General features: G+C 33.1%; 1 protein-coding gene and 1 pseudogene across 3 annotated transcripts in view; one reads left to right on the top strand and one right to left on the bottom strand.

The window, feature by feature from the left end:
* LOC112477891 overlaps positions 1 to 226 on the bottom strand; it is a 726-nt pseudogene extending 500 nt beyond the window's left edge.
* The window catches only part of CAMKMT (calmodulin-lysine N-methyltransferase), a 329988-nt gene that overhangs the window by 3300 nt on the left and 315656 nt on the right, over positions 1 to 11032 (top strand). For all 3 annotated transcript variants that reach the window (XM_015587587.2, XM_015587585.2, XM_025045088.1), the window contains exon 2: positions 7680 to 7852. In XM_015587587.2, coding sequence (XP_015443073.2) covers positions 7680 to 7852 — 173 coding nt within the window. The remainder of the gene's footprint in view (positions 1 to 7679; positions 7853 to 11032) is intronic.

Here is an 11032-nt window from a genome sequence, read left to right as displayed (position 1 = left end):
AATGCCCCTTACTCAGTAGTAGGCAGACACCCTGCTTCATGGGGAAACCTCGTTTGTTGTTTCCACCACTGATTCGAACCACATAACTCTTCCATTCTTCACCCAGATCATCAGCAGCAACTTCTGTGGCTGTATGCTTCTTATAAAAGGTACAAAGTTTTCATTCATCATCCACTTCAATGAACTTCTGGCAGCCAATGGCTGGGAAAGAGATGTTCAGCTTCATCCTAAAGCCTCCAAGGCACCATGAAAAAGAGCTAAAACCTCTTTCATCTCTGATTATTTTAGTGTATATACTGCTGATACGATGATATTATTTTCCAGGGTTAGAAATCAAGTCATTTTCTATTTCTATGTCCTAATCCTATTTTTTTTTCCTAACAAAGGATTTGGTTGATTTATTTTTAACATTTAAAGACAGATTACATATTGGATAAATATGCAAAAATGTGTACACAAGGGAGATCATCACAATACTCTTTACAATATCAAAAAACTGATATAATATAAAAAAAATCTAAAACACAGGGTATAAACAGCATGTTTAGTATGATCCCTTTAGAATTATTCATAGTTATTTATTTCTATATGTGTAAATAGATATTTAACTGTGTGTTTTTTCCAAATAGTAGAATTTTGAGTGAGGTTTTACTTTTCTGTATTTAAACTTCTTTTACAGTGAACATGATTGTTTTCAAATTGTTTTTCATCTTCTAAGATGCATAGTTTTAATTCCAACACCTTTGAAATTGGGATATGTCTTTTAGGTGATGGCACACTGGTCAATTGACAGTCTATTCTATATAATATCAGAAGGAAGAAAAAAATGGTGAATCTTATGATTGATGATGTCTTGGATTTGATGAAATATAGTCATGGGAAGAGAGGACTGTTTTTTTCATTTTGAGTAAAAATACTGAAAACCATTGACTACCAGAAAAACAATTCCATGTGAGTGACCAAAATTGTTCCCAGAACAATAATGCCATATAATAGAAGAACTCTTACTTGGGTTGGTTAGCTGAGAAAGTTGGTTAAAGAGGTGAATCATAAAAATGATACATATTCTAAAGTGAAGCTATAATCTGAGTGCCGACTCCTCGATTTTTGTAATTAATTCTCTAGATTTTTACAGTTGACATCCCACACCTAAATTGGTAGTAAATTTTTAAGCAACTTACCTATATCAATCAAACTTACCTTTATTTGTCCAAAACATTCAACTTAGTTTTTATAGACACAACATAAAAATAAAATGAAGTAATGATTACTACTGCTAATAATGATTTCATTAGTTTTTATAATATTTAATTAATAACAAGAATAATTGGTATAAAAAACTTGTGAAGAAGCACAATTTACTTGGCAAGCACACAGCAGGGACAGGCAAAAATAGTGCCTGGGCCACAACCTTTCGGTTCACATGGCCTAGTCTGAATATTTAATAGATGGAATGGAGAATGTCTGTTAATCCAGAAAGTTAGTTAAGAGAGCCGCTACTGTATTTTGTGCTCTTTTAGGCCTCTGATTCTGTTGTAGAAAATGGCAAACAGACACCAAGAGACCATGTCTCAGAAATGGTTGTGTGGTGTGTATAGACCTTGCACTGAGGATTGTGGTTAGGATCCCTTCGTAAGCGAGGAGCTGAGAGACTTGGTTTTTACTGCATTGCCTGGCTTCCTGCAGCAGGTCTGAGCAGGCTCCTTATAGCCCTTTTTTTTTACGTCATTATATTATAAAGACTTTTTCATTGTTGAGGTTAAACTGGTATTTCAAGTGATTATAGATTGTATATTGCTATAGTTATAGATTACATAGATTTTTGCAAGCTCTGTGGAGCATACTTTAACCTTAAGGGTCTACGTATAATGCTCACTCAACTCCTGTTGTTCAAACCATGTTGACATATAAGTCGGTGACTGCACAGTTTCTCTTTCATATCTCTGATTTATTAAGATTAATAATTGGTTTAATTGGAGTTCTTAAAAATATCTAGGATTGTGCTTTAGGTTAAAAAGGTGAACATGAGTGTTTTCTTGAATTTAAAAGTATGAACCTTATCAGTCTAAAAACAAAATATTTCCCCAATACTTATTTTAAAAGAAATGAACTTTTAATTGTGGAGTGAAGAAAAAAAAATGTTTAAAAGGCTGTAAAGTGCAAAAGCCTTGCTTTTTAGTTTCACAGAGCTCTAAAATTTATTAGACTGTATTAATTGATAATTTTCCAGAAAGTAAATGTAATAATTTTAAAGGTTGAATACTTTAACCACCTTTTCTAAAATAATGCTGCATATTTTTATATGGCTCATTTTATTATTTAAATTAGGACCAAAAAACTATGATTTATTTTCTATCTTAAAAACAGTTTTGAAACTACATCCGTATCAATAAGTACCTTACATGAAAAAGAATTAAGTGCTCCAACCAAAAGAGAGAATGGCTGAAAGGATAAGAAAACAAGACCCCTACATATGAAAAGGAAGGGGATGGAAAAAGAAATTACTTTGATGGACTTAGAAGGTATTTAAGTAAGACAGAGAAAGATAAACACTATATGATTTCACTTATATGCAGAATCTAAGCAATAAAAAGAACAAACTAATCAAAAACGGACTCACAAATATAGTGGACAATTTGGTGATGGACAGAGGGGAGGGGGGTTTGGGGGGCTGGGAGAATGGGGTGAACTACAAATGAGTAGCTGATGAATGGTCACGGGGATGGGGAGCACAGCAGAGGGAATGCAGTTAGCATTAATATGATGGCTAGGTGGAGGGCTAGGGGAGGGAGGGAACATTAGGGAGGATCATTTTATGAACTGTATAGATGTCTAACCAATGTACTTTATACTTGAAACTAAAAAAAAGTTTTGAGTCTATATAAAATGATGCTTTTATATGAACTTTACTAAAATTAATTTTTTTAATTTAAAAAACTTTTTAGCTTTATTGAAATGTAATTTACAAAATTGTAATATCTTTAAAATGTACAACATGATGATTTGATATATGTGTGCTTGTGGAAGACATCCCCTCTCCAATCAATTTAACACATCCATCACCGTGTGTTTGAGTGGGTGTGTGTGTTTGTGTCATGGGTGTGCTTGTGTGTGTGTGTGTATGGTGAGAACCTTTTTACCTTTTTTCTTTTTCTTTTTTTTTTTCCTGGAGCTTTCAAACAACCTCATAATTTTCACTTTTGTCTACCTGGTTTTCATTTACTATTGCCTTGTTTCTTCTAAATTCCTGGAAGAAAAGAGTCGCTATAGCTCTCCCACATATAGGTTTTTGTTTTGTTTTGTTTTGTTTTGTTTTTTGCCATTTTAGAAAGCTGATCTCTCCAGGTATTCTTTTGACCTCATGATTCTAGCTCAGATCCAAAACTTTGTTGTATAACCTTTCTTTGAACTTAGTCCTGGTTTATTTTCTAAAACCTCTTGCCTTTTCTTTTATCTTCCTATAATGACTTTTCCTTAAGTTATTTATTACTGAAATGGTGAGTGGAATAAGGAAAACATCTTTGTGTTTCAAACTCATTTTAGGCATTATTGCAGAATTACAGACAGTGTTCTGGCACAGTGGAAAGAGAGCATTAACATCAGACATATGTGGATTCCAATCCTATGTCTTACCACTTACAGTGTACTCTTCACTGATTTCCTGGGTCAAGTGTTTAGCTCTTTATGGAATGTACTTCTGTTTCACTTTTCTTTTTCTTCTTCTTCTTTCTCTTCTTCCTCCTTCCTTTCCTCCTCTTCCCCTTCCTTCTCCTCCTCCTCCCTTCCTCCTCTTTATTCTTCTTTTTGTGGAAAGAGGTGGAAGTGGGACACTTCTGTATTTGAGTCTAAAGAGGTCCCTCTTGCCAGCCATGGGCTTGGCTTCTATGCACACTCTGAGGATTGAAACAGCAGGAACAAGCTTATGTACAATGAAAGTGGGTGGGCTTAGAAGAAACTTCTTGATGTCTCTAAAGTTGGTTGTCTCATTTCTATCTCAGGAGATTATTCCTAAAGTTGAGGCAGTTCTTGCTAGTCTGGTTCAGAAGAAAACAGCCACCATGCCCTCTCCAGTGTTTTATTTTATTGCTTTCTGGAATACACAGGTCATAGAGGAATACAGTTCTGCAAAAGATTCAAGCAATACACACATTAGCAAATAAAGTTAATGGTAAATGTCCCCTTGTTTCCCAAGATACCTTCTTCATTCCCACTTGCTTCCAGAGGGACACCACTGTTAACAGTTTGATGAGTATTCTTTCAGAATTTTGTCCACACATTTACATGTCTATGTACATATACAAAAATAGATATAAAATTTTGAAGCATAAATGTCACCTTTATTCTTAACTTTTTTTATGTCCCTACCCTTGCATTCCCTTTTTCTTTCTCATCCATCTTTAATGAATGACATCTTGTTTTGTGCATCTTTCTAAGCCACTTTAAATCCTTGGGCAACATATAAGGATAAGGTAGCATAAGTAAGCCTCCAGTAAGTTGAAGGAATTTGGGCAACTTTTTACTTTCTAAGCCTGTTTCTTTCTCATTTATTAAGTGGGAGCAATAACAAATTTTGGAGGGTTTTGAGGAATTAATTATTGTAAAATTTTTAGCTCAGAATCTGCCATATCATATACTCAAAATAAATAGTAGCTATTACTATCATTGTTATAACTTCCTAGTTACATTGCATTTTCATTGGGATTTTTCTGTTTTAGCTTGGATAGTGGGTGTTACCTTCATGGGAGATTTGCATATCCTCTCAGCTCACAAAGCTGCAAATATTGATGACCTTCAACTGAATCTTTAAAAAGAAACCTCAGAAGTAATTTGACTTGGCCTCTATTGTAATTACCTTTACTGAATATAGATTACATAAAGATATGTTTCTTTTTAATTTATTCTAAACATATTGCCTGTTACCGTCATTGAGTATCGTCTTGTTGCCATGTTGCAGATCATGGGATTTACTAAATATAAAGCCCTTTCCAATATTATACATGTGGTGGTGACTTAAATAATTTTTTACCTTAGTGGTTTATGGTGCCATTACTTTGACATCAGAGTAATTTAATTATTATAAAAAGGCATTTGTTTTTTGGACATTATTTGGACAAGATCCAGGATAATTTATAATATCTACATTTTTAAAAATTTAATTATTTTTTTTTCTTAAGAGTAAGCTCTGTTGAGCAGTTTGTTTTATTCCTGATGGCCATGGTTGACAGATAATAATAAGACCCTGTTTTTGGTAAAGGCTTTTGAATCAGTATATTCTTAAAAAAAAAAAAAAAAAAGAAAGAAAGAAAGAAACCTTCAACCAAATCAAGGAGAGGTAATCATTTCTGATCCTCCATTAAAAAAAAAGAAAATCCTTCTAAGCCTTCTACATAATATATAAATTTTAAACAGATTTTTTCCCCCTCAAGATATATTTATTACGATGTATTTTCTTGGTTGATTCTGATCTCAGGTTGCCCTTTTCCATATAAGAATTATGGGATCATTGGAGCCAGGGTTCTTTTTCAGATAAGAGAAACAACTCTAGCTATTTTAAGCAGAAAAGGGTTTAATATAGTGAACTAAGTGCTCACAGAATCTTTGAGGGACTGTTAGTGCATTCGATTAGCTAACCCAGAATCACATCTACAGCTCTGGCTGCTAGGGATTCTGGGAAGTGTAGTTTCTGATTTTCAGCTTTACAATATGGAAAAGTATCTTAGAAGGAAGTTGGAATGGATGTTTGAAGCCAGTTTCCCATATTGTCCACAAGCAGAGGTGTAAGAATTCAGGCTCTGTAGTCAGATTGCCTGCATTTGAACTCTGGGTTTGCATCTTATTAGCTCTCTGACTTTGAGCAAATTAACATCCCTTTACCTCAGTTTCCTCTCTCACAAAATGTGTATCTATCCCATAGGGTTATTTGAGATTTAATGAAGAGTGTAGTAAGATTTGCATTAATTCTTACTTTTGGTGTAATTTCCTGGTGAGCATTCTGGAACTGGAGTTTTCTTTGTGGTAAGATTTTTATTTATGCATTTTAGTTTTAAAATAGTTTAGGACTATTTAGACTTTCTATTTCTTCTTAAATTGTACCAATTTTTGTAGTTGTATTTTTCTAGGAATTGTTCCATTTAATCTAAAATTTTCAAAGTTAGCATTCATACTATCCCTTTGCTATTTTTTAATACCTGTAGAATCTATAGTGATTTCTGTATGTCACATTGATATTTATACCTTCTTTTTTCCTTGTTAGTCTCATCAAGGATTTATCAGTTTTATTAATCTCTTCAAATAATCAATTTTAATATTATTAATCCTCCCTGCTATGTTTGTTTTCTACTTTATTAACTTCTCTTTGGGAACTTAATTGGCTTCTTTTTTCTAATTTTTGCAATGGCTGCTTAGCTTATTGAATTTTAGCCTTTCCACAAATTTCCCTCTAAGCATAGATTTAGCTGCATTTTGTGTTTGAAATGTATTTTTATTATCATTCAGTTCAAAATACTTTCTAATTTTCATTGTATTTTCTGTTTTTGGTTCATAGGTTATTTAGAAGTATATTACTTAATTTCTAAATATATTTGGAGTTTTAGATTTGTTATTTTTTATTTATTTATGACAATTAGGGTGTGTATATCTTCAAAAAAACTTTCTATTATGGAAAATGTCAAACATATACAAAATTGGAGAGAATAATTTAACAATCACTCAGGTATCCATAAACGTCAACAATTTTTAACTCCTGATCAGCTTTGTTTCATCTCTGTTCTCTCATTACATCCCCAACTGTGATTATTTTGAAATGAATCTCTGGCATCATATCATTTTTTTCTGTAACTATTTCAGTATGTATCTGTACAAGATGATATTTAAAAACATAATTATAAAACTGTATCATACCCAGAATAATTCCTTCATGTCGTGAAATACCTGGTGAGTTAAAAAATTTTCCGCTTTATCTCATAATTTTTCTTTACAATTTGATTATTTTGAAACAGGATTTAAATAAGGTGCAAACATTGTTATTGGTTGATATGTTTCTTATGTCTTTTTAATCTAAATGTTCCCTCTCATTTGTCTTTTTTAACTCTAGCCACTTATCAAAAATTTGGATTTTTTTTTTGCTCTTGTAGAGCTTCCCATAATTTGCATTTTGCTACTTGCATTTGATGATGGTATTTAATGTGTTCTCTATCCCTGTATGTTCTAGTTACTATAAGATATAGAGGCTTGGGCAGATTCAGATTTGATGTTTTTTGTTAGATTTGGTTGATCAAGATGACGGTGTTGTGTACTTTTATCAGTAACCACAGTGTGTGGTTATTTCTTGTCTTGGTGATGGCTACCTCGGTTCAGGAATGCACGAGGGGGTTGAAAATGGTGATATTCTAATTCTGTTATTTCTTCATTATTTGGGATCTACTATAAAGAGAAACTTCCCCTCATATTCTATTTGTATACTCTCAGTTCATATAGGAAAGACAGATAAATATTCTTTGTTCTGTACTGCCTTCAAGTAATGTTTTAAAATATTTTGTTCATTTTTTAGTTGTCTTCACTAAGAGATTACTCTGAATTATCTAACCAGCCATTATTGGAAATGAAAGTCCCTGTGCTGCTTAAACTTTGAACACCTATGCTTATGTAACATGACCATAATATTTGGTTTTATTTCAAAGGTTCTGAAGCAAAAACACCTGGATAATTGTCTACGACATGTATCTGTAAGAAGATTTGAATCATTTAATCTGTTTTCAGTAACAGAAGCCAAAAAAAGGGAAACTGAAGAGGAAGTTGGTGCATGGGTCCAATACACAAGTGTCTTCTACCCAGAATACAGTATTTCCTTAAGGTAAACGTCATTTTAATTAAGATTTTTTAAAAGTATTTTTTTCCTTATAGAATAAAAACAGTAAGGACCTCATTCTGTTGAGTTTTCAGGCAGTCTTTAACAGAACTTAGATTTTGCAACTTTGTGTTAGGAAATCCTGCTGCTTTAACGTGGTCTTGCTGTATTCTCCGTACTAAAGAAAAAAATTCTTAGGGATGTGGTGGTATTTGAGGACAAAGTGTGTTGCAAATCAAAGGGTTCATTTAACCATTCTCTGATAGCATTTGATTGTGACATAAAGCCAAGTTCTTTTTGAGTCAAGGAAGGCTGGAAATGAAAACAATTTTTCTAAACTACTGTTGAAGTAGTAGTTATCTAAAAAAATCAAGCTTTGGTATTTATCCTATTCATGTTTTGTCACTTTCAGAATAGAATCTTAAGAATAGGAGGAGAAAATTCAGCTGAAAACACTGATATTGTGAGAAGCACACAGACTATTCTGGTTCTAAAGATTGTTAGAAAAGAGACAAGAGAGTTGCAAACTGAGGTAACAAGATACCATTTTTACTGAATTAATTTTCTCTCACAGTTATAGTCTAGCATGTTGCAATATTACTGTAGGTGTTTGATATTATAAAATCTGCCTTTTTTTTTGACAAGATTTCACATTTTGAAAGGGAGGGAGGAGCACATTTACAGTAACTATAAGAAGAGCAAAAACATTTTAAGTGGAAATGTGACTGAATAAGGTTTAGGTGAGGTTAGGAATAATTTAAAGAAAAAGTTTTCACAAAGGATGTCTATTTATAGTATATATTTCTTGAACAATGTTAGTTTAAAATATCTAAGCTTTAAAAGATACCATAATAGCTAAAAATTTGAGATTTGGATTAAAATTGACTAGGGTGGGCAGGGAACAATTAGGATCTGGTTTCATAATACTGCTTTATTGAAAACACCAAATGGAAGATAAAAACTTCAAGATTTGTGAGCTTGCCTGTACATTCATTATGAGATTCTAATTAGAATACCTCAACTGCCTTGCATTCTGATGGAGTTAATTCGTCAAGTGGTTAGGAAGGAAAGAAAAATGCATTAATGCTTAGTATGAGCCAGGTACAGAGCTAGGTGCTTTGAAGTATTCTAATTCATATAATCCTTACAATAACTCTGGGAAGTAGGAATGAAGAGGGTTAAACAATTGGAAGATAGATGGTATCTATAAGGAAATTCAAGAGAAGGAAAAACAGAGTGTTCCAGTAGATGTCTTCAGGTATAAAGTTTTAAAATGTATCTTCTATATCCACTGGGGACAAGAGGCAATAAATATAAACTGTACCAAGAATAATCTCTTGACATCTTCAAGGCCCTGGCAAGCATTAGCCAGAGAGAATGTGAAATCTGCTGTTCTTGAGAACTTTCAAAATAAGGCATGATTCCCTACCTGGTAGATGGAAATGACCCAGGTGTAGCAGGAAGCCAGGCTAGGGTGTAAACTGAGACTCCTTTCTAACAGGTTCTTTGTAGTATATCCATTTTTGAAAGAGTAAATACAGGTATATGTATAAATATGACATTGAATCTTAATTCATGGAGAGAAAACACATGACCGCACTAAGATTTTGCCTGAATAGCTTAAACATACAAAATTCTAGAGCTGAAGATGATCTTAGAATAATTTTTAAAAAATCATAACATTAATAAAGGCTGACTGAGTGCCTACTACATGGCAAGCAGTATTGTGGGTGCTTTCCATGTATTAGCTTATTTAATCCATACAACACTTTATGAGGTAAATACTGTGATTATCCTTATTTTACAAATGAAGAAAGTGAAGCCCAGAGAGGTTAAATAATTTGATTTAGGTCACCCAGCCAATAATTGATTGTGCCGATATTCAAACCCCTATGGTCTGTTTCCACAGCCTGTGCTTTTAAACACTTTTATTTTGAAATAATTACAGACTCTCAGGAAGTTACAAAAATAGTACAAGGAGTTCCATGTACCCTTCATCCAGCTATCTCCATTGGAACATCTTATATAATGAATAGTCACAGCCTGCACTTTTAACTTCTGCACATCCTGCCTCTTGGGAGGCAATCATGTATCCATTTATTCATTTTACAGATGAGGGGATTGAGGCCTAGAAAAACTAATTTCCTCATTGATTATTCTGAACCTTCCATTTCTTACTCCATAATCCTGTTACCATATAGGAAATTGCTGAAATTACTGAAATTGCTTAGGTAGGGGAGGATTTCTGCCAAGAATAGTTTATTTCATTCCATTGCCAATTTTGTTCACGTTGGTTTTTTACAGTTACTGCTTTACCTTGTTTTCTGTTATCTGCCCCATACGGATCTCCATTTTTGTTCCTTTTCTGAACATATTTCTATGATATTTCTTTAGCTACCTTTATCTCTTGCTTTCAGTATTATTTGAATTGTGAACATTCTAAAGTTTTAAAAAATTTTTTGCACTAGCCAAAAGTAGTGGTTTAGAAAGTAGTTTTGAAATAGAGTACCATCATCTTCCTCTATATTTTTTAAGTTTGTTAAATCAACACTATGGAATGATTGAAATAAGTGAATAGTTTTATATAAATTCAAATCAATATAAATATTTAATGGCATCTTCTATGTAGACAAACAAAAAAAATATAAGATATACTATCTTCAAGGAGCTTAAATATATGAAAATTTAAAATATAAAAAGTAAATAAGAAGGAAAGTTAACCATCCATTCTAAGAACTCTCACCAGTCAGTGCAAAACTAATTTCCAAATGAGTGGAAGACTTGACACATATAAGTTTAGAGGTAGGAGGGATTTTTGGAAAGCCTTGAGGAGCAGGAGTTTAAACTGGATCTGGCAGTGTGTGAAAGTTCTGAGAGAAAGGGAGAAATCATTCCCGATAAGAGCAAAGACACTAGAAAATATACAGGGATGAGAAAGTGCAGGGCAGAACCATCAGAGGCTACTGAAAATACCATCACAATCTCTGTGAGGAAGAAGGGTGATCAAAACACATTATAAGATAGGTCTGCTTCTAAGATGGGTTCTAATAATAGGGCTAAACATTTAGGATGTTTTTTTCCTCATAGATCATGAACATAAACCCATTTCTCCTTCTCAGTTCTTATCACCTAAGATCACCCTCTACAATTCAACAGAGATGATACATATATGGTGATTAATGCTTC

This window comes from Pteropus alecto, unplaced genomic scaffold (genome assembly GCF_000325575.1).
Source record: "Pteropus alecto unplaced genomic scaffold, ASM32557v1 scaffold131, whole genome shotgun sequence".
NCBI classification, from domain to species: domain Eukaryota; kingdom Metazoa; phylum Chordata; class Mammalia; order Chiroptera; family Pteropodidae; genus Pteropus; species Pteropus alecto.
The sequence above is the reverse complement of the archived record's forward strand: the minus strand, read 5'-3'. Positions and strand labels throughout refer to the sequence as shown.